The 24,250-nt window shown below is 36.9% G+C and overlaps 2 protein-coding genes across 4 annotated transcripts; both read left to right on the forward strand.

Moving 5' to 3' along the window:
• Positions 1 to 925: 925 nt before the first annotated feature.
• LOC107779740 (uncharacterized) lies at positions 926 to 5,784 on the forward strand. 3 transcript variants are annotated; one of them, XM_016600242.2, is made up of 9 exons: positions 926 to 1,272; positions 2,091 to 2,147; positions 2,326 to 2,378; positions 2,588 to 2,639; positions 3,081 to 3,143; positions 3,238 to 3,297; positions 4,914 to 4,956; positions 5,160 to 5,225; positions 5,396 to 5,784. In XM_016600242.2, the coding sequence occupies exons 1-9, from the start codon at positions 1,260 to 1,262 to the stop codon at positions 5,457 to 5,459; spliced, it is 471 nt and encodes a 156-aa protein (XP_016455728.1). In that variant the 5' UTR covers positions 926 to 1,259; the 3' UTR covers positions 5,460 to 5,784. The 3 variants fall into 3 exon arrangements, with proteins under 3 accessions (XP_016455728.1, XP_016455721.1, XP_016455709.1); XM_016600223.2 differs by having other exon boundaries at positions 928 to 1,268; XM_016600235.2 differs by lacking the exon at positions 3,238 to 3,297 and having other exon boundaries at positions 926 to 1,268.
• A 2,459-nt stretch (positions 5,785 to 8,243) lies between these two features.
• On the forward strand, positions 8,244 to 16,980 carry LOC107779772 (aconitate hydratase, cytoplasmic-like). The gene is made up of 20 exons (XM_016600261.2): positions 8,244 to 8,759; positions 10,019 to 10,123; positions 10,259 to 10,419; positions 10,499 to 10,591; positions 10,708 to 10,893; positions 11,092 to 11,253; positions 11,845 to 11,989; positions 12,076 to 12,218; positions 12,316 to 12,372; positions 12,455 to 12,534; positions 12,625 to 12,700; positions 12,911 to 13,096; positions 13,217 to 13,284; positions 13,384 to 13,502; positions 13,688 to 13,809; positions 14,366 to 14,464; positions 14,546 to 15,025; positions 15,187 to 15,285; positions 15,376 to 15,618; positions 16,384 to 16,980. Exons 1-20 carry the CDS (start codon positions 8,399 to 8,401, stop codon positions 16,450 to 16,452), a joined length of 3,054 nt encoding a protein of 1,017 aa, XP_016455747.1. The 5' UTR covers positions 8,244 to 8,398; the 3' UTR covers positions 16,453 to 16,980.
• The last annotated feature ends 7,270 nt before the right edge of the window (positions 16,981 to 24,250 follow it).

Consider the following 24,250-nt stretch of genomic DNA (forward strand, 5'->3'; position numbering starts at 1 on the left):
GTGAGGATGGTGATGAAGAGGACGAGGAGGAAGGACCCGATTTGAAGAGAGCCCCCAATAGACGAAAAGTGTACGAGTCTGAAGTGCCGTTTCATTCAAGGGAGATTCCTTATATTGATAAATTGCCAGCCGTGCCGGATGTGGAAGCTCTCACACGGGATTTTGATGAAATCCGGACAGCAATGTGGGATGAGTCTAGACCAACGGTGCTTGCAAAGGGGATGTTTTTTCCTGATAAAGCACGCGTAAGCAGGGCTTGTAAAATGCACAATGTTAAAGAGTGTCGTGAGATGCAGGTATCGGAGTCAAGTCCGATGGTATACAAGGCTATTTGCCGCAGGTGGTTTTGGCCATGTAATTGGATGTTGCGTGCGTCGAAGAAGAAGACAGGTATGTGGAAAGTGGGTAAATACATTCCCACCCATACATGCGAAATGGACACTTTCAACGGGAATCACTTCAACTTGGATATTGACTTGATATCTCTTGTACTTATTCCGCACATCGAAGCGTCCATAAGGTATAAAATCAAAGAGTGCATTACAGCAGTCCACCAGGAATATGGCCACATAATTACTAAAAGAAAGGCATATCTTGGGCGCAAAAGAGCGTTTGAAATAGTCTATGGTAACTGGGATAAGTCATTTGCGGATCTGCCTAGGTACATTGCGAACCAATAAGAATCGATAACTGACTAACTGATACCCGATAATCGATATCTTATCGATTCAGTTATTGATTTAGTATATTTATAAATCAATAACCGATATGTCGAATCGATGACAATCACAACCAAACCGAACCGAGCTGGACCGACCGACTCCTTTTAAGTTGTGGCTGTATTTTAAATACCCTGCAAATGCAGATTATGTATGGCTATTGGTGCACTTATCCCGTCAATAGCCCAATATATAATCAGCCCAAGTTTCTATCACCTTTGCGCCCCACTCTGGTCAGGAGCCCAGCCCACGTTACCAAGTTCCGCGACCGGCATTTTTGCACAGAGCTTTCGCGAACTCGAAATCTAGAGTATTAGCTTCTTCGTGCAGATCAAAGCTAATTCAGCAGCCAATTAAAGAAAGATTAGTGAGATTTCCAAAATAGGATAGTCGAATCCTACGAAACCATTTGAGAAAAAATATATTGGTGAAGAGGAATGTCGAGATTGTGGGCGAGGTTTGCGGGTTTATTCAGCAGCAAAAATTTCGTAGGAGCAGACAAAGCGGGCAATCGCTATTTTAAGAGGACAGAGGAGCTTGATGGTATCAGTAAGTGGGTCTCCTTCTTTTTTTTTTTTTACTTTTGAAACTAGCTCTTACGTCATCATTGATTATTTTATTGTTCTAGCAAAAGTTGTATGGGGTTCAGCAAATGTTACTAGACATTTTTTTTTCTTATATTGAACTTTCTTAGCTTTGGTTACTGCAACTATGGCTAATTCTGATCATTTAGCTGTTTGAAAAATTGATTATCTAATGCTTTGGCGCTATTGCCCTATTAAACGAAAGAAAATGAGTAGAGGTACTAATGATTTTTGTATTTTGGAAGAACGCATTCTGGTGTAAGGTATACAAACATCCCTTTTAGTTAATGTGATAATATACTCTACTTTTTGCAAGATTTTGAAATTGAATATTTCATACCCTATTGGTGAATCTAGCCAAGAGCAGTGCCAGAGCTAAAGGTAAAGAAGGACGTTCAATTGAATTCCTTTCGTCCAATCCGACTGTGCAACTAGGGTAATTTTTTTTTTGGTTTGTATATATATAAACTGTTGAATCCCCTTAACATAAGGGAAGCTTCTAGGTATAATATTCTTGCATTTTTGAATCCCATTGTTAGGGTTCTTGCTCCGCCACTGGCCAAGAGGCAAGCTTTCATGATTCACACTTAAACCAAGTCAAAGAAATTAGTTTTTCTTTTCTTTTTGCATGAGGAACATTTGGAAATTGGAATTGAGAATTAGTTACTTATAACTCTACGAAGTCTTCAAGGCTTCAAATAGTTATATTTAGGATGGTTTGTAGTTTGCTTGTTCAGGTGATGTTATCCAGTGAAGTGCTTTATGTGGTAATATTATATTTTTTCAGTGAAGGAAAAGAGATGGGTGACGTTTAAAGGAGAAGATGATCCAACCTCGATTCCAGGTATGCCTTATTGGAGAAACACAATTTAGCTCTAGACCTTGTTTTTGGTCCAAGTATTACACCCTTCTCCCTCATGTTAATACATCATTAGGAAAAAAATCTGCTACTGCTATTAACTTTCCAAGTTACACTACCACGACATTTGCTGCCATTAAACAGTTACTGTCGATTCTTGTAGTTGAATGGATATGTTGGTTGAATGGACAACGGAAGAGTGCTCCAACTCCAGAGGTAAAATTGGATCTTTCTTGTCACAATTTCATACCATAATTCAGTAATCAACCTTAACCTGCATTGTTTTTCTTCTTTCTTTGTATGAATCGCCTTGTTTTGCAATAGCACTTTTATCCTTTTATTGTCTTGTCCTTCAAAAGCTTTTTTATTTTAGCATAAGTCGATTCCTGAACTGTGTCTTGATGGTTATATATTTTCTTTACCAGGAGATGGCTGAATTGGAGGCCAGAAGGGAATTTATTAAGCTTAATGTTGCTCGTAAGTATTCCAACTTTATGCCTCTACTTCGTTCAAGGATTTGTTGGAACCACTCTGGAAATAACAGCTCTACGTTCTTACTTACTCCTATCTCCTAGAACATTTAAGTTTATAAGAGATGGTGGAAGAACACTTCATTGAACTGCTAGGTGGACGAACTTTTAAATGATTTTCTGCTTTTGGCCTGTATTTGACCCTGGGCTGGAGTCAAAAGAGCTCTATGTGCTTAAACTACAGGGTCATCTTGATTTACTTTTCTTTCCTAATTTAAACCCGGCTCTGTTCTGGTAGCTGCTTATGAGTTTAATCTTGCTATTAGTTTCAGTTGGAGATTTTCCAAACTTACATGCTTACTTGAGACACAATTTGGTGATCATCTTGTTGGCTGTCAGTAGGACCACCACCATTCTTGTTATATATTCTCTTTTTTGTTGCTCTAAGGTCTCAGGAAGGAAGAAGAGGAAAGAAAGGCCAAAGAAGGCAAGAGTAAAGCCACAAGCATTGGTAAGTCGCTTACTACGGTTTTGCTCTATCCTTCGAAACTGGAAGATTGCTACATGAACTGCACATTGTTTATACCTCTTCACCTTGTCTCTAGGTAAAGCCGATGGTCCAGATTTAAAGAGTTTCGTTAAACAATTTCCAGATGCTTCAGAAGGTATCACCTATCCTATAAAGCTAGGGTCCGTTTGGTTTTGCGGAAACTTCTTTTTCTTGGTTTCGCAGTGAAAAACTTTTTGGTTTAGAAACCAAAAAAAATGGTTGCAAAATGATTTCTCCTCTTTGATTTCTGAAAACAAAGAGCAGAAAAGATGATCCCCTGAAAGAGCCAGTTCTCCTAGAAAAACAGCGGGCCGTGCGATTTCCCTTTTTGCAAATTGCACTTCCCTTTAGGAAATTCTTATGTTTTCTCTGTTAAAGTTTTTAGTAGCGTCTGAAGATGATTAATCGATTCTATTCTATTAATTTCACAGTATGAAAGCCTCAAAAGATGTTTTAGGGAATGGGATTTCCAAAAGACAAAGCCAACAGCCATTTGTCACAAAACAAACCCAATGGTGAATCTTAAGCTAGAATAAGCATGTGTAATGGATCATGTAACTTAATCTAAGTTCACAAAGCTGGCCAGAGGACAAGTAGTTGTGTAGCCATCTGCAAGGTTGATACCAAGCTCCTATCATAAAAAGACAACTTCTTCGTTCTCCCAATTTATTCTCCATGTTTGTCCTTCTTAGCCCCCAAACCCCCCTTTTTTTCCTTCAACTTTTCCTCCAATGATCTTCAGTTTGTTAAAACCTTCTGACCTTCAATAGCAAATATCATCACCTCTAAATTGGAAAAGAACTTGAATGCGACATGCATTTGAATGTGTACGTATCACTTATGGATGTGTGCAAGCATCTGTAGTATGTGCAGTTTTTGCTATTTAGTTGTCTTGAAGAAACTGCATGAGTACCATCCACATGCATGTCTGCCCCATTTGACTGTAGTGTGAATGAAGCATCACTTTTAAGTAGCTTAACAGACTCCTTTTTTAATAAGAAGGGTAATTGAGAGTAGCTTATTGGTCTAAGGAGAGGAAAAATGAAATGCTGTTGCATAACATGTTAGAGGTTGTTCGATTCGCTGCCTTTTCCTTGTGATATAATTTGTTAGAGGATGTTTGGTTTGCCAATAAGATGCACCTGTGTAATACTATGATAGGAGTATATACATTCAAATTATATCATGGAATTTTGTAACGCTGGGGTTATGACAAGGATATCAATAATAATGGATCCCTTATTATACCATGTACCCTATTGTATTGTTTATCCTCCTTTTGTACAATACCCTCTTAACTAGTTAGACAACTAAATCAACACCACCACCACCAACAACAAAAAACTCAGTTATGATTATGTGTAATATGTTCATTTATGATTACTTATTGTGTTTATTGAGTAATATAGACGTGATGTGTTCCTCGAGGGAGGGGGATCGCTCGCTTGCAATGAGTCTTATAAGCCTTTCTTATATTGCGACCAAATGGCCAAAAACTACTAAAACTAGAGTGTTTTAGTGCGAACAGAATGGTTTTTCCTTTTTTTTTCTTTTTCTCTATTTCTTCTTTTTGGATTGAGACCTGAGACTAAGGTTTGACGCCAATTGATATAGTGATATATCTTTTTGTTATGCAAGCAATGCTCTTTTTCCCATTTTAATTGTTTTTTTCCAGTTTTATGCTCTTAATTATTTATTGACTTTGTTTTGATTGGTCTTCATTTCTGGAAGGTGATATAATCCCAGAAGCATCTGATACACAGAAAGAAGTAAGGTGAGTCACAGCAATAGTATAATCTATTGTGGGCTATTTCCACTAGGTTGTCATTCTTGTCACTATTAATTAAAAATAAGAAGGAAAAATAAAAGAAAAGTGGAGGGTAAATGAGAAATAGGTACATTCGGATAACTTATCTTGCTTTCTATGAACTTGATAGTGTGTTCGCTGCTTTAAAACTTGCATATTGTGTAATGTAGACATGCTAGATCGAAAGAAACTGAAGCCGAGAAAAATATGACTTATCGTCTCAAACAACAACCACTGTAAGTTCTTGTTCCCGCCTGCTGTTTTCATTTACGCTTCTCTTGATGGACCTAACAAGCACCAGATCCCTCGGAATTTTGAGATTTAAATTGTCACTACATAGAATGAATGATAACAGGATTAATTTAGATCATTTGCAACAACTTATATCGATCATTTTTATTTTCAGGTCGTCAGAGCCAACCGGTTCTGGTGAATCCTTTAGACCAGGAACATGGCAACCTCCCACTTGAGATCACTCAAACAGTGGAAGCAGATTTATCTGGTTTTCTTTTGACGTTCTATTTTTTTATAGTGACCCACTGAATGCAGAAGTCGAACACTAGGAATTAAGGCCACATGCTGTAGCACTCTCATTCTTTATCCGCATGTATGTTTTAGAAGAATTATTTCTTTCCTTTCTGTTATCCGTTTCAGGGTCTTGCAACTTTTGGATGAATAGTCCTCAAGCTGTGGAATCTGCAAGTCTGCACTATGCTGCTTTACCGTTAAATATACTGTAAAGTTCTGCTCTAATAATAAGTTCTCAAAAGAAAAATGAAATTGGAGTACTGTGTACATGGGAAAATTGCAGAAATATTGAAGATTTTCTTGCTTCTTGTAGCCTTTTTCTTTTGCATACGGACACAAGTCATTCCTACATCTTTTTTTTTTTTTTTTTTTTTTTTGGTTTTAAACGACTACTTTATATTAAAATTATAAAAGGTTTACATGGAGGGGCTGCTCATTGGCAGCCTTACAAAAAGAACAATATGTACCATAACCTACCCTGGGGTGCGTAACGGCATTAGTTGTACTGGTAGATGCCTTAGTAGTGTTACTATTTAACATTGTTACATCAGAAATATGAAAACTACTGCTACTGCATTCACTACGGGACGATGGCTTTAACAAAATTATTTTTAGTACAACTTATTTTAAAATCATACATTTTTAATTAAATTATATACAACTTTTTAATTCCTAAAATCTCTCCTTGATATTCTCTCTTACTATAAAATATTTGTTTCTGATTCTCACGTATCCCCTTTCTTCGTGATTTCTCCATGATTCTCACGTATATCCCCTTTCTGCTTCAATATAATATATCTGTGTAGGGGCCGATTTTAATAGAAAATATATTGCTCTGAAAATCATGGACGGTGGTAGTAGAGACATTGTTTGTATTGAAGAAATCTCAGAATCATCTTTTGAAAGAACCAAGTTGTTCTCAACCCGCCATCACCCTCATTCTAATTATCAACAAGTTGCATCGAAAAAAGGAAGATGGAGATTGGCATGTGTAAATACTTAACAAGTAATACTTTGCTATATTTAATGTTGTTATATAAATTTCTTCCTTGCAACACTGAAATGTTAAAACATATATATAGTATATTGAAGATATGTATGCGTGTGTTACTAGATAGAAGTAGTAGCAAAGTATTACATGTTAAGTTACTATATATATTATATTGCTTATAGGTATAAAATATAATGTTTTCATATTCAATATATCATATACACCATCGTATTGAATCAGAATTAATAAATTCACCACAGGTTCTTAGAGTACAGTATCCTACCTTAGGTATACAAAGATGGTGATTCAGGAAGAGAATATGCAATAATCGATGATTTTCATATCAATTACGGCTATTACCTATTTTTGGGGAATATGAAGCGTTTGTTACGAGGTAGTGTTTTAGTGGTAACCTAATAGGTTTATATTGATAATTAATAATTAACAAATTAGAGAATATTTAAGGTTTAAATACCTAAATATACGCTTACCAAATATCCTAGAAAAGTTCCATACGTTAAGGATCTGATGACATTCCCCTTAAATAGGGGAAGTTACCTTATTTTTAGAGTATATTTATAATATATATGTTGTACAATTTGTAATTCAAAACCAAGTTGTATATTATGGAATATTTTACAAATCCTTAAGTAACTATGAAAATTTCCCAAATTTGTTCATATGTGTATGAAAATTTGTTCATTCCTACATTTGCTTGTCATCGTGTTTTGTAAGAAATATTCAAGTAAGTCATAGAGCATGTTCAAATTAGCTGATAAACATTAAGTGCTGAAATTGATTTAATAAATAAGCAATTACATGTTTGGGTACAAGTGCTGAAATTGATGATAAGTTGTTATAGTATTCGATAAAAAAGTGTTGATAAGCTCTTTTTCTGTTAAAATGACTTAAATAACCTTAGAACTGTTTATACTTATAAGGGCATAGTTTTTTTAAAATTTTAGATTCCAGATCGATTCAAATACAAAATATTATATTTGTTATTTTATTTTAAATACAATTATACTTAGATAAGATAATTTTTATGATAAATATAATTTATTTTATGATACGCTATAATCATAAGTTATAATAATTAATAAATTGACAAAAGTTTCTCAGTAAAAAATAAAAATAGGACAAAATATTTGAAGAGAAACAAACACTGTCTTCATCACCACAACACTAAGAAAATAATATACCAAAAATTTGATATGTCCTCATTTATTACATACAGTTCAAAGATTAATATACAATCACATAGATATAAATATGTAAAGAAATAGAGAATTTGTTTATCTTAAATAGTCAATGAGAATTGGAGTCTAGAGGGGGGGGGGGTAGGTTCGATGTAGGAGTTTTGTTTTAAAAAGAAATATTTTAAGGATAAAATAGTAAAAATCTTGGTAAAATTTAAAGTGCTCATAAGCTAAAAATTCATAAGCGGGGAGTGACTAGCTTATGACTTATTTTTGATTTATAAGTACGTGACTTACAAGAGAGCTTTTAACTTTACCAAACACGTAAATAAACCGAAAAGTTGTTATAAGCTAGTTTGACCCTTATAAGCGAAAGAAGCACCTTTATTTCCTCATTCAATTTGTCCAAATTCGACTTAAGTTAAATGGAATAGGTTAGAAGAGCAGATATATAGAATAGAAGAATTGGTAGTTAGGTTCTCATAAGCCATCACGTGTATTCATGCTCATATAACTCCCTCCGACTGTACAATCAGCTAAAACCTCCCCACTGTTATTCCCTCACACGTACCACCCCCCGGCAAAACAAATTCATTCTTCCCCAACTCGCCAGCTCCTTCTACTTCTACACACTTCACTCAACTTTTTGCTATAAATATATACAACAGCAAACAAATACAAACAAGATACTATGACCGTTTTTCATGTAAATCTGATCATGTATTTATCCACTCGCTGTTCTTCATCATCCGCCTTTCTTCGAGCTTCCAGGCTTCCCTTTGCTTCCACTCTCTCTACTGTACCTACGTTCACATCTATTTCCCCTGTTTCTAGAATCTTTTCTTTTCCTTCATTTTCCCGCCATATTCAATCTGCAGCGCCGTTTTCTGTTAATTACCGTTCATTCTTCTCCTCTGCTCTCCCGTCGCTCAGCTACTCTACTCCTCGCTGGAGTCACGGCGTTGATTGGCGTTCTCCGATCAGTCTAAGGGCTCAGATTAGAACCGCGAGTCCCGATATTGAACGTCTGGATCGCAACATTGCTACTATGGGTATATCTCCTCATGTTATTCTTTTTAACTATCGAAATTGTAATCAATCCTCATGCTGCTGTTTATAATTGCCTTAAAAGTTAAAACTCCTGTTTCATGTACTGTGCGCTCGAATTAGTTACTTGGTGTTCAGAAACGGCCAGACTTTGTGGCAACGGTCGAGGATTAAAGTAGTTAATTTTGTGAATTCGATTCTTCAAAATTTTTGGGGGAAAAATTTACAAATTTGGAAATTACATAAAAGTAATATGTCATGTAGTAATAGATAATAATTTAAAATATTCAAAATGTATTTAAGAAAAATGTGGTCATACAAGAACCGCCAAATAGTTAGTGACGTTGCCGCATAAATTAAAACAAAGATAGTATTTTTTTTTTTTGGTTTCAAGTATTTAATCTAAAACAATTATGCTTCTCGTACCTGTACTTGTGTAATAGATCAATTGCACGGTTCTTAAAAACCAAAATCCCCTCCAGTAAAATATAAGTACTTAATAACAGTCCTCACAAAGTAGAAGGAAAAAGAAATAATTTTCAAAGCCTTAAGAAAATGCTTCACGGGGTTAACAGATTTATTGTTATAAGCAAAAACTTAAAAAGGACACGTGCTTCGGAATTCAACATAGTTAAAAAGGAAGGAGGAGAATTCAGTTGTTACATAGTTTGCCCAATTGAGAAACTAGAAGTGGGAGCGTGGAGTATTTGCAGTTTTTTTTCCCTTCATCTTTAGCAAAGATCAAACTACAAATGAGCGGCAGAATTGACAGTTCATGGGAATGTCTCCTATGGAATAAAGATGAGTAACAAGTATTACCATAGATATTTGGAAAGTATTTTATTGATTGCTTCAGGTGGTTGAAATGTATTCGCTTATGAAATTGTTAATATTTATCTAAACGCTGCTTTTCTGTGCAATTCTACCAATATTCAGTGATATTCATTGGGATGAAAGATTTGATCATATAAAATATATATGCACCTTAATGTGTTTAACATTACTTTAACAGGGTTTCTAACTTGATTAATTATGAGTTTTCTAGAGTAGGTATAATTGAGGTTGAAACTAGGTTTTTAATGGATTAGCTGTGTAACAAGGTTGTGGATTTCCGTGTCATTGTCTTCTCTGGATTTGGGATTCGCTAGCCATTTGATGCAAATTTCGATGCCACAAGACTTTATGCAGGAATTTGTGATGTATGATTATTTAGTTTTGACTGAGAAAATCCTAAATCAAATGATCTTTTTAAATTTATATCCAGCTTCAGAACATCCTTTCAGAGGAATATTTACTAGTCTTCCCAAGCCTGGAGGTGGCGAGTTTGGAAAATTCTACAGTCTTACTGCTCTAAATGATCCAAGGATTGGTATGCACTTAAATAGTTTTTCTATATTTAAGTCAAACTCCTGTGATGGTTATCTAGTTCCTGCATTTAATATTGAAAGTCCTTGTTGTCAAGCCAACATTTCAGAAATTTCTGCATTTCATTCTTGTGACGCAGACAAGCTGCCTTTTTCTATAAGGATACTATTGGAATCTGCTATACGGAATTGTGACAATTTCCAAGTATCCAAGGATGATGTTGAGAAGATCCTGGACTGGGAAAATACTGCACCAAAGCAAGTTGAAATTCCATTTAAGCCTGCCCGTGTTTTGCTACAGGTGAAAAGCATGAAATGCTGTGATGAGTGCTGATTGTTGTAGCATTAGCAGATTTATGATCTTTTGATGATGTACTTAGGATTTTACTGGAGTTCCAGCTGTGGTTGATCTTGCCTCTATGCGTGATGCTATGAAGGAGCTTGGTAGTGATCCTGACAAGATTAATCCTTTGGTACACTTCTTGTTCGGCTGGTTCCTGTATTGCTCATGACTTTTATTGCTCCGTGGAGGGTTGTAGTGGTTCTTGATTCCTCATCCAGTATATTGAGACAGTGATAATTTGTCCAGGTTCCAGTTGACCTTGTAATTGACCACTCGGTGCAAGCTGACGTGGTAAGATCAGAAAATGCTTTGCAAGCAAATATGGACATTGAATTCCAGAGAAACAGAGAGAGGTTTGCTTTTCTCAGATGGGGGGCCACTGCCTTCCGCAACATGCTTGTTGTTCCTCCTGGTTCTGGTATTGTTCATCAGGTATGATCATGCCTTCTTTTTAAGACTTTTGAAAAAACAAAGAGAGGCCTAATGTATGCTGCTACCAAGCTGCTATCGCCCTTTAAAAAGTTGTTTCTGGTTTTGCACTCTGCTTGCTACTTCTTGTTTGCTTTGAGATTTTTTTTGGACACCATTTCTCCTGTTTGTTTCCTTATTCTCCTCTCAACTATTGGATAGGTTAATTTGGAGTACCTTGGACGAGTGGTTTTCAACTCAGATGGTGTACTTTATCCGGATAGTCTAGTTGGGACTGACTCTCATACCACAATGATCGATGGATTAGGAGTTGCTGGATGGGGAGTTGGTGGTATTGAAGCAGAGGCAGCAATGCTTGGACAGGTATTTAATTTATTTCACCTCCATCAAATATAGTAAATGAGATCTTCCAGTCCGTAATACTGCTATGCATCACCACTCCCCCTTCTTTTGTTGTCACAACGTTGATTGCTTGAATGCCAAGGTGACACTATTGCCTCAGCATACTTGCCTTTCAGAATATATTGGCCTATTAACTGCTACTTGTTGTTACCTGATCGATTACCACTTTTAAATTTTAATATTTATTCGTTAGCATTCAAAAGTTTTCAAGAGTGATAATCATTTGAATGTTTACCTTTTATTCGTCATTGTACTTGCCCCAGTGAGAATATGAGGTTTTTGGGTGATGTTCCCTTTCGGTAGAATATATTTTGGATGAAAACTTGGGTTGTCGTTTATTGATGATTTTGATGCTCCTACCTCTAAGTTACGGACGAGAGAGAACATTAATCTCCTTAATAACTTAGTGGTTGTTTAGCGTCCTGGTTATACCATATAACATTAATCTCTCAACGTCTGGATTTCTATGTTATCACACGTAGCCCCTTGAGGAACACTGCAATTTAATTTATTGATTAATTCTGTTTCTTTTCTTCTTTTTTATTCTGACAGCCAATGAGCATGGTTTTGCCTGGTGTTGTCGGCTTTAGAATGTCTGGAAAATTGCGTGAAGGGGTGACAGCAACTGATTTGGTCTTAACTGTAACTCAAATGTTACGTGACCACGGTGTTGTCGGAAAGTTCGTCGAGTTCTATGGTATTTAACCATCACTCTGGCTCTTTTAAAATGGCTAAACCAATGTCCTTTCTGAATGTCACTCATTTAGTTTCATTGGTATATAGGTCCAGGAATAGCCTCACTTTCTTTGGCTGATAGGGCAACAATTGCAAATATGTCTCCCGAGTACGGAGCTACCATGGGTTTCTTCCCAGTAGATCATATGACATTACAGTACCTTAGATTAACTGGACGTAGTGAGGAAACAGTTAGTTGTTCCCCTTTTTCCTTCTTTAATTTGTGGTCTGTTGATAGAAAATAATTTGTTTATTGCTCCTAACAGTCTCAATACTTTATATTATTAGATAACAATGATTGAGGAGTACCTACGGGCAAACAAAATGTTTGTTGACTACAATGAGGTAAACTTTCTATTAGATTGTTATACCAAGGTAATGTTTGACTTTTTTGTGATGTACCTTTGTGGTGTAATTTTACACACAGCCTCAAGAGGAGAGAGTTTACTCATCTTATTCGGGATTGGATCTTGCTGATGTTGAACCCTGTATCTCGGGACCAAAAAGGTAATATTTATAAACTTGTTACGTACCAAATTTTTGCATAGCTCATTGTTAGATTCCGTCTAGTGTTCTCACTGTTGTCATTTTTAATAGGCCAAACGATCGTGTCGCTCTGAAAGATATGAAAGCTGATTGGCATGCATGTCTAGATAACAAACATGGATTCAAGGTCGTTCTTTTCCTTGGCGAACGGTTTGAATTTTGGGGATATTGTTTTCCCGTGTCTTTTTCATCTAAAACATGCAAATTCTGACTGACGAAGTATCAATTCATTTTAGGAGCTGACACAAGAATGTCATAGAAGTGTTTACTTATCAAAAAATATGTCATGAAGTGTTGATCGACACAATAAATAAGCCTTTTTTTTTAAATCATGCAGGGATTTGCTGTGCCCAAGCAGGAGCAAGATAAAGTTGCAAAATTTACATTCCATGGGCTTCCTGCTGAACTTAAGCATGGTAGTATCGTTATAGCTGCTATAACGAGCTGCACAAATACATCTAATCCAAGTGTCATGCTTGGAGCTGGTCTTGTTGCAAAAAAGGCCTGTGAATTAGGTTTGGAGGTTAGTTTGGTGCCTAAACTTAGCTGCAAGCCTTGTAGTTTGCCATGTGGCGATTCCTGAGCTAAATTATTTGAAGATGGAGCATGCTTCTAAAAAATAAGTTGTGTGATTATTGAATAGGTTAAACCATGGATAAAAACAAGTCTAGCTCCAGGATCAGGGGTTGTTACAAAATACCTCCATAAGAGGTACTGTTGGTGATCAATTGTTACTTATCTTGGCCCTTCCCTTGTCCTGGAACATTATTATTTGTTCACTCTGAGTTTATTTCTGACCTTGTATTGCAGCGGCCTACAGAAGTACCTGAACCAGCAGGGCTTCCATCTTGTTGGCTATGGTTGCACAACATGTATTGGTAATTCTGGAGATCTTGATGAATCAGTTGCTTCTGCCATCACTGACAATGGTACAGTCCAATTTATAACGTGATCCTTGCTATTTTTCTTCCATCAGAGGGAAAAAGTCTAAGTTATGCATTTTCTGAGTACGTTCGCATGGTGCTGCAATGGCATTCAGTCTGCTTGAGCAGGTCAACTTTTAGCAAGAAAAATAATTGGCTATGTTGGTGATGTCTTGGGATTCTTTTCGCAGATATTGTAGCTGCAGCTGTGCTTTCTGGAAATCGGAACTTTGAAGGCCGTGTTCACCCCCAAACAAGAGCCAATTATCTTGCTTCGCCACCGCTGGTTGTTGCATATGCGCTTGCGGGAACGGTATGCTGAGATGAATTAGTGGAGCACCTTGTAACAGCCCAACCCGATAGTGATATTATCGGCTCTGGGCCTAGGCCCTCACGGGTTTAAAACGCGTCACTAGGGTCTAAGGCTTGTTAACTTATATATCCAGCATCCCTCTTGTGTTTTGCCGATGTGGGACTCTGCCTAAAGTTAGGGGGTGTTACACACCTGTTCCACATTTTCTCCTTTAGATTGATACCCAAGCTAAAGGAGTGAACTTTCTGTGCCAAGATAGCTTCTTTCTGTGCTTTATTTCTCATTAGCTACTCAAACAGTAGCCTTCAGTTTCACTAAATGTGTGTACTAGATCCCTTTCGAACCTTGTTTAGCATGTTTCTTCTTTATAGTTTATGACCTGCTGCTTGTATTTTGTTTCACTTATTTTTACTTTTGTTTTGGCTACCGAAATTTCCATTCTCTCCTTTTTGTGGGATGGGGTGAGGGGTTTGTTTCTGAATCTTGCATGTAATCACTAGATTACCTACTTTGCTAGCATGTTTTTAGTTAAAATTCTTTCTGCTATATTTTTCAGGTGGACATTGACTTCGAGAAGGAGCCTATTGGAATTGGAAAAGACGGAAAAGGTGTATACCTCAAGGACATATGGCCTAGTAATGAAGAAATTGCGGAGGTATTATTCTTTTGCTGTCCTCAATAAACAATGATTATCTCCATGGCCCCTTAAATAAGACTAAAGATGATCTTCCTGTAGGTTGTTCAATCGAGTGTGCTCCCCGAGATGTTTAAGAGCACTTACGAAGCTATTACTCAGGGAAATCCTATCTGGAATCAACTCTCTGTCCCGTCGTCCAATCTCTATGCATGGGATCCAAATTCAACCTATATTCATCAACCCCCATATTTCAAGGGCATGAGTGTGGACCCTCCCGGCCCTCATGGGGTGAAGGATGCCTACTGCTTATTGAACTTTGGTGATAGTATAACCACTGATCATATCTCTCCAGCAGGTAGCATTCATAAGGACAGTCCTGCTGCAAAGTATCTTATGGAGCGTGGAGTTCAGCGGAAGGACTTCAATTCATATGGCAGCCGTCGTGGCAATGATGAAGTGATGGCTAGAGGTACTTTTGCTAATATTCGCATCATCAACAAGCTCTTGAATGGGGAAGTCGGTCCAAAAACCATTCACATACCGAGTGGGGAGAAACTTTATGTGTATGATGCAGCAATGGTGAGTTAAAATGTCTATTCAGGAAGTGTTCCACTATTGTTTGGCTAAGAGCTTTTGTAAATAAGCTCTTCCTCTTATTTTATTACATTCTCCCCTCTTTTTCATATGTAAGGAGTAAGGACTAATTAATGTTTCTTCCTGCTCTATTGAACTACTCACAGCGATACAAATCCGCCGGGCACGGCACCATTGTTATTGCTGGAGCAGAATATGGGAGTGGAAGTTCCCGGGATTGGGCTGCCAAGGGCCCAATGCTACTAGTAAGCATTTTAGACCAGTTTCCGCGGTTTAAAATTTCTTTCTTTGTTTTCTTTTTCTCTATGATGTTACACTAATGTTCTTGAAAAAAGGGAGTAAAAGCAGTGATTGCAAAAAGCTTTGAGAGGATTCATCGCAGTAACCTGGTTGGAATGGGCATTATACCACTTTGTTTTAAGCCTGGCGAGGATACAGAAACACTAGGTTTGACTGGTCATGAGCGTTACACTATTGACCTTCCACATAGTATTTCTGATATAAGGCCTGGACAAGATATTACTGTGACAACTGATAATGGAAGATCTTTCACCTGTATTCTGAGATTTGACACAGAGGTATGTATTTTGTTTCTACCATTTTTAACTCCTTGTCTTTAAAATAATGACCTGCATTGACTTGTGCAGAGCTCAAGTAAAATGTTCGAGTAAATAAAATTAATTAAAATGTGTTTTAAGAATGAATATAAAATAGTTTGGTTACACTGGAAAGCAATTGAATAAAGTTTGAGATTGGTTGAAAGTAGTCTTGTTTGTGATGAACTAGGAGTAAACTATTTTGCGAAACAGGTCATTTTATCTTCGGGGGAATGTTGAAAAAAGAAGTTTTTCAGTTTTACTGTAATGGAGGGTGCATTTTAAGTGGTTTTATTTCTCTTTTTCTTTCTTTCTGATAACAGAATTAATGCTGGAGACTCCATTACCGAAGACCTAGTTTTACAGTTTTAACTTTTAATCATCATTTGATCCTTTGCGTTTCATTTTTTCTTTCATATACTATATACTAAGCTGCAATAGTTGGATTGTCGCAAGTCTTGACACTTGTTCAAACTTGGGCCCATTGGGAATAATGTATGCATAAGAGTTCATAATTCGTTTATCATCTGGTGGTTTCTTCTTTCTTGTAGGGCGCACCCCTCATCTTATCAACTTATTATGGTTAAAGACTTAACGAAGTGAAAAATATGTTAATTAACTTTGGCTCAGTGAGAGAAGTCTATGCATTAACGCATGTCATGTATTTATTATTTTGGTGTAAATGTCCGGTGGGACTACATTTTATCGTATCATGATAGATTTTATATTGTTGATTTGGAATTTTAGGTTGAGCTGGCATATTTCGACCATGGTGGCATTCTTCCTTACGTCATTCGGAACTTAAGCAAACAGTGAACCACAGTCTAGGGCTCATATATGTTGTACTACATGCTTTGCCTATATAGGAGCGTTGTTTCAAGAAGATGGATGTCCTGAACTCGTTTATGTATATAAGAGAATAAGAGATGATATGGCCTATGGGTTGAAAATATCTTGTAATTATTAGATCTTTTCTGCCCTTGTGTTTAGATGACAATCGGAGCGATTTCATAGAAGAGTTTAAAGACCGTCTCAGCAGCCATTGATAACCTCCCTCTTATTGCAAGCTAAGTTGGGATCGCGTAAAACGAGAAAAATACTCTGTATAACCCTTTAAAATTTTAATAGCCCGTATTTTTTCCCTTGGACCATCCCTCCGACCTAAACTTATAACATCTAATATCCCATAATCCATAAATCATTAACGCCTTTTAACTCGCTCCGTTATTTTTCTATTGCACTCGGCTCTCTCAAAACACCTTTCTGCTCAAATACAACTTCTCTATTTTTACTCTTGCTCTCAATGTAAGTCAAAATTTCAGTAGTTTTTTCGATTTTTATTCATAGTCGACTCTATAATGGGGGAAAAGAAGTCTGTAAAGAAAAAAAGGAAGTTGAAGGCATCTCCAAATTCTCTGAAATTAGCTGGTAAATTAGTGAAATATAACTCTAATTTCATTAGTAATGATGATGACGATTTTGAAGATTTACCCGAATTTGGGTGCGATTTGGGGCATGCAACCCCTATCTGTTGAAGGAATGCAAAATACTCCTATTGAAGGAATGCAAAGTACTCCTATTGAAGGAATGCAAAGTACTCATGTTGATAGAAGGGCTTGTTCTCATAGCGGGACTCCCAGCGACAGAGTAACGAGGTCACAAACTGCTCAGCGTGAAGTTGTTGAAAAAGGCACAAGTTCAAAAAGAAAGATTAAAATAGTGGGAAAGGATGTTGTGAAGGATAAGGATAAAGGTTCTAAAAGGAAGGCTAAAAGGGATGGGGATGATGTTCCATAAAAAAAGAGAAAAGTTCATGTTCATCAAAAATGTTCTAGCTCATCTGATTTGAAGGTATTTTCTAATGATATAACTTTGACTTGTGTGCGCTTAGTTTATTTTAGTATGTAGAAAATTAATCCAATATAGCAGTTATGTTCCAGATTTGTATATAAAATTTATCATTTTTTTTCATATTGTATATAATTTGTATCAAGTCAATAAGTAATGTGCAACTTTTGTATAGTGTATCATCTATTCGCATAGTGAATAAGTAATGTTTAAAGTGCGTATTTGTGATTGTTATAAAGCTTATATATATTTATATTTTTGTGTTGTTTGCAGCTTTGGGATTACTATGTTCCTTTGGGTGATCATTATAGTACTCGTATCAGTGTCCATACAAACTGTAGTATAGTGAAACATTTGAAAGATAGTTTGGATAATAAACAGATTGAGATGTTTAGAAGAACATGTTTTGGTTATTTTGTGAACTTGCCCAAATTTTTTATACAAAACCAACTTATCTGTTCACTATTGCTTAGGGAAGTAGTGTCACCTAAAGATAATGAGTTATGGATTAAAGTGAATAGCACCAAGTTGTGCCTTGGACTTGCAGAGTTTTGTATTATCACAGGTTTAAAGTGTAATGGTGATTCCAATAAGGATTATGAATCTGTCCAGTCGAGTCGGTTGATGGAATTGTACTTTTCAAGCATGTCAAAAGTGTATAAGAAATTGTTAACTAACTATTTCTTAAAAAAGATGTGAAAATTTGATGAGGATGCATTAAAGATTGCAGTATTGTATTTCATTCACAGTTTCCTATTTTCTATTACGAATGATGATTTGATAACAAAGAATGATTTTCTGTTGATTGAATCTGGTGATTTTGAGACTTTCCCTTGGGGAAAAGTGGTTTTTAATGCTACGTTGGAGTCAATGAAGGATAAGATTCGTAGCAGGAGAGAGATGTACCGATATGGTGGTTTGCCTTTGGCATTCCAGTATTGGTTTTATGAATGCTACCCCTATACTCGCAAAATACTCGCTTACCGGATTGGAGATCTTGTGTCACGCATACTTAACTGGCATGTAAAGAAGAAGGTGACCTTTAAGAGGTTGAGGAAAAACTTTTTTCTTTTAAGTCAGGAGCAGGTAAAAAAATATACATTTCTGATACATAAATTATGCATTTTTGATACATGAATTATGCATTTCTGATACATAAGTTGTCTTTTTTTTTTTTTAAATTTCATGATTGCTAACTTTTATTTATTTATTTGTAGTTGGTGTTTGGTAACATTTCCCCAACAAATGATGAACAAAAAAGGCTTCAATTGCATAACTTCGTCCCGGTTTGTGAAGATAAAAATGAGATTCATATTGAATCTGGAGTCGTGACTGAAGTTAAAACAAATGCTAAGAAGCACTCCAAAAATAAGTCGGAATCACAATCTATCAACAATGAGAATCCAGATCCACAGCCCAGTAACTTGAATTCAAGCGAGAAAGAGCTGAAACTTCTGAGAAGTGAAATCAAAATGGTACAGTTCTATTTTGTCTTTGAGCAGTTCTGACAACTTAATTGATACTCGGTTTCACTTTTTCTTTTATAGGTAAATGACAAGGTTTCATCTTTGGATCAGTTAATGATTTCCTCATTTGAAAAAGTTTTTAAAGCTCTAGTTGAACGCGATGCTTCAAAGGTATTCTCATGACTATGCTTATTTGTTATTTTTACCTGTTACTATAATTTTACAACTTTTTGTATATTTTTTCTGAACAAGGTAATCGAAAAGATGATGACCATCATGATAAGGAAGTTGCAGAGAATAATTTTGGTAGTGAGGAAGTTATGGAGAAAAATATTGGCATTAAAGAAGTTGTAATGGAAAATGTTGACAATGAGGTAAGTCTAGAGCAAACTGTTGATGTTATGGAGGGTCTGGTGAAGGATTCTATAGAAGATGGTAAAAGTAGTGAAGGAGTTGGTGATGACGAAGCCTGGATTGAGGATGCCGAGCCTGAAATCACTACAATCACCCAGAAGTTCTGTGACAAAAATACTGCTAAATGGGGAGTTTGGTGGATGATTCTGTACAACTTGGTAAAAATAGTTGTGAGGAAGTTGGTGAGGACAATAGCTGGAGTAGTGATGTTGAGGCTCAAATAACTGCAATCACCAAAAAGTATTTCAATCAAAATATTGTACATGGTAATTGTTTAGGAGTGGAGAAAAATATTGCTACTATTCAGGAAGATCGTATAGTTGTTATTTATCATGACTGTCACGACCCTAAACCCGGACCCGATCGTGATAGAACCTCTCGTGAAGACAAGGCCAGCCGACACATTCTCATTTCAATCTTAAGCAATTTAAAATAATAAGAATTACGTCTTAAACCTCATAATAATAATCCCAAAGTGATAAGCAGTGAACATTACGGTTTGCGGAAATAAAATCCAACACAGCCCGATACCGTGGTGTCACTAGTCATGAGCATCTATAATCCGGATGATACAAGAAATGTCTACATAGTCTAATACAAATCTAAAACAGAGGAAGATAAGATAAAGGAAGAAGCTCTGGGTTGCGAAAGCTGGCAGCTACCTAGAGAATCTTCAAATCCGCCTGAGCTGGAAAAATCAACACTCGCTAGCGGGACCTGGTGCGCCTAAATCTGCACACGGGGTGTAGGAAGTAAATGAGTACTCCAACTCAGTGAGTAATAATCATAAATAAAGACTGTAAACAAGAAATCACGTAAGGCACATTATAGGCTATAAGGAAGCAGTAAAAACCAATAAAACAGTAAAGCAGTAAAGATGTGCAAAATTACTGAGTTCAGTTTAAAACTTCATAAAAATGCCTTTTTAACAATTAAGCAAGCAAATGACAGGCAAATGGGAAAGATAAACACATAAAGGATCGCCCATCGGGCAATACCATATAACAACACCAGCCCCTCGGGCTATCTCTCACATCACAATGGGTATCCGCGCTCACTGGGGGTGTGCAGACCCCTGGAGGGGCCCCTTACGACCCAAGAGCAATATCAAGCCATCTCGTGGCATCATTACTAGGCTCTTGGCCTCATACCAACAAGCCACCTCGTGGCGTACAAATCTCAGACCCTCGACCTCATAATCATAATTAGTGTTTCCTCACAACATAGGTCCTCAGCTTACTCAGTCAGAATCTCACAGCCACTCGGGCAACAATAAAACATGGCGCTCAGCCCAAAATATCATTTAAGTGTTAAAACAGAGTAAACATGGCTGAGTTATGAAAACAGTAGAATATAACATGACTGAGTTCAAGTATAAAGTCAAAACAGTGAGGAAATATCAATAAAAATCCCTTAAGGGTTCAAATAGTTTGCACGAGGCCCAAATATGGCATTCCGCCCAAAACATGATGGTAGCAAATAGTTTTCAGTCAAATACGCGGTAAAATAGTCATTCAGGACGGACTAAGTCACAATCCCTAATAGTGCACGACCACACGCTCGTTGTCTAGCGTGTACGTCATCTTAATATAGCACAACGATGTGCAATCCGGGGTTTCATACCCTCAGGACATCATTTACAATCATTACTCACCTCAATCCGGTCCAAACTCTAGCCCGTGACGTCCTTGCCCCTCGAATCGGCCTCCACTCGCGTCGAATCTATCCAAAAGTCAGAACCACGATGTCAAAATATGCTAAGGGAATGAAGCCCAAGCAAAAATATTCAATTTACAACATAAATCCCGAAATTACCAAAACTCGAACCTCGGGCCCACGTCTCGGATTTCGGTAAAAATTGCATCGATGGATTCCTTATCACTCCCCGAGTTCATTCATACCAAAAGCATCGAAATCCAACCACAAACGACCCCTCAAAACTCAATTTCTAGGTCTCCAATTTCAAGCCCTAGTTCTTCAATTTTAGGCTTAATTTTCGTGATTAATTAGGTAGAATTCACATTAGAATCAAGTATTAAGTCCATGAATCTTACCTCCAAGTGTTTTCCCTTGAATCCCTCTTCAATCCTCTTCAAAAAGCTCTAAAATCGCTCAAAATGGTGGAAATAAACCCCAAAATCGCGGATAAGACGACTATTTAAACATTCTGCCCAGGCCTCAATTCCTTCTTCGTGAACGCGGTCAACGCCTCGCGTTCGCGAAGCACAAAATAACTTTGACCAAAAATTCCTCTTTGCGATCGCGACCAGCCACTCGCGAACGTGATGGCTCCTCCACTTAACCCTTCTCGAACACACTCCCTCTCTTGCGAACGCGATGAACAAAACACCTTCCAACCCAGCTGCTCAATTTCCTCTATGCGAACGCGACTCCACCTCGCGAACGCGATGCACCTCATCCTAGCCCTTCCCGAATGTGGCGCCTTCCTCGAGAATGCGAAGGCTAAAATCTCAGCCTTCACCAGCTAACTCTTCGCAAACGCGAGAACCTATTCGCGAACGCGAAGGTCTAATTTTCTGCAACACTTCAACAGTTTTTGTGCAATTCCAAACAACATGAAATGGTCCGATTGACCACCCGAAATTCATTCGAGGCTCGCGGGACCTCAACCAAACATGTCAACATATCCCATAACCTCATTCAAACTTGTTCCAACCTTCGGAACGCTCAAAACAACATCAAAACACCCAATTCGCATCGGATTCAAGCTTAAGAATTCCAAAATCTTTTAAATTACGCTTTTGATAAAAAAAACCCAACCAAACCACGTCCGAATGACCTAAAATTTTGCACACACATCCCAAATGACACAACGGAACTACTTCAACTCTCGGAATTCCATTCTGACCCCTATATCAAAATCTCACCTATCAACCTGAAAACGCCAAAAATCTAATTTTGCCAATTCAAGCCTAAATCTACTTCGAACCTCCAAAATACATTTTGAGCACGCTCCTAAGTGCCAAATCACTCTCGAAGCTATCCGAACCATCAGAACTCACATCCGAGCCCTCTAATTATTAAGTCAACATCCGGTTGACTTTTCCAACTTAAGCTTCCTCAAAAGAGACTAAGTGTCTCAAACCTTACCAAATCCTTTCCGAACCCGAGCTAACCAACCTGGTCACTCATAGAACCAATAAACAAAGCAATAAGAAGCAGAAATGGGGGAAACGAAGTGGTAACTTATGAGACGACTGGTCGGGTCGTCACAATGACATACCTGAAATGAACCCTTGAGAAAGGAAACCAACAGGGATCATGAAGTCACCATTCATGAACACATTTGACTCCGGTGGAACCATCCAAGTTGTTCAAAATAAGCCAACTAAGTCAAAGAAGCTCATCTTGACTATAAAGTATCATTTTCAGCGAAATATTGACAATCCTGTTGATTTCAGAGTATTGTGTAAGTTGAACACTTTCATCAATAGAGGCTTAAGGACTAATGCGACGTAAGTTTTATGTTTCAGTTTTTTCTTTTTTCTTTTTTTTTTCTTGTTTATTTTCGTGTTTCGTGTTATAAACCATATATTTTTATCATGATTCATCAGGGATGGTGTTTATACAGAGGCTAGCAATAAACTAAATAAAATCTTTGAATTTGGAGTTGATGATATTGGAGAAAAAAATGGTTCTTCACATTTGCATATCTCGGCCTACCCTTGTGTAATTCAGTAAGTCAACGCTTTAACTGTAAAATATAAACTGGTGATATAATTTTTAGTTTTCTCATACTGTAATTTTCTTACTATGTGTGTATATTCTTCATGTTTCAGCATATTGATGTAATTTTTTACTATTTGAGAAAGAAAGAGAAGTACAGTGTTGATGTTCCAGTAAGATTCATAACTACTGACTGTTGGTTTAACTGCTTAATTTCAAATTTGTACAAGGAGTTTTTGGAGAAAAACAGAGACATGAATTTGATTACTGAAACAGATCCAATTGTTGAGTATATATTTGGGTATTTTTTAAGATGTAATGTTCCCTGGTCTACTGTTGATGAAGTCCTTTTCCCTATAAATCTATCTGATAAGTAGCACTGGATATTGGCGAGATTGTCATTCAAAGATCTGCGCATTTATGTAATTCCATGAGTGGCGCACAACAGAATAGTGCAGTTTGGAGATCAGTTGAGCCATACTCAGTGTTTCTCCCATATTTCCTTCATCGTATTGGTTTTTGGGACATAAAGGAGAATCCTATGTGAATCCCCGCCAATGATCCTTTTGATATTCACGTCGTTGATGGGTTGCCAACGCAAGATAACACGTAAATTATTATTGAATATTTCTGATTCTTATTCATTTTTTGTGCATGAATTCCTATTTGGATATTATCCTAACTTATTCAATGTTTATGTGCCACCTTGTATGTAGTGATTGTGGTGCTTATGTTGCTGCATTTGCTGAGTACATCATTCAAGGCAACACTAGTCCTAAAGCTATTGATATTGATGGGATACAGAACCGATATGGTATATTGCTATGAGATTATGAAGTGAAGAAACAAAGAGGACATGCAGCTAGTGATGATGAGTCTATTGGTAGATTAAAGGATCAGACAAAAAAGGATAACAAGAAAAAGAGCAAGTCGCATTCCATTGTTGATGACAAGTCTTTGAAGGATATCAAGAAAAAGAGCAAGTTGCATGTTGTTGGTGATGACGAGACTTTGAAGGATATCAAGAAAAAGGGCAAGTTGAAGGGCAAGATGAAGTAGTTTGGGATAGTTTAACAAAAAAATCACATGTAGTTTTAAGATGGAAGTAGTTTGGTTCTGATATTATCTATGATTGGATACAGTTGCATACTTATATCACGTTTTATGCTTTTTGTTTGGGATGTTTTTGAACAATATGT

The sequence above is a fragment of the Nicotiana tabacum genome, chromosome 10, assembly GCF_000715075.1.
Source record: "Nicotiana tabacum cultivar K326 chromosome 10, ASM71507v2, whole genome shotgun sequence".
NCBI lineage: Eukaryota > Viridiplantae > Streptophyta > Magnoliopsida > Solanales > Solanaceae > Nicotiana > Nicotiana tabacum.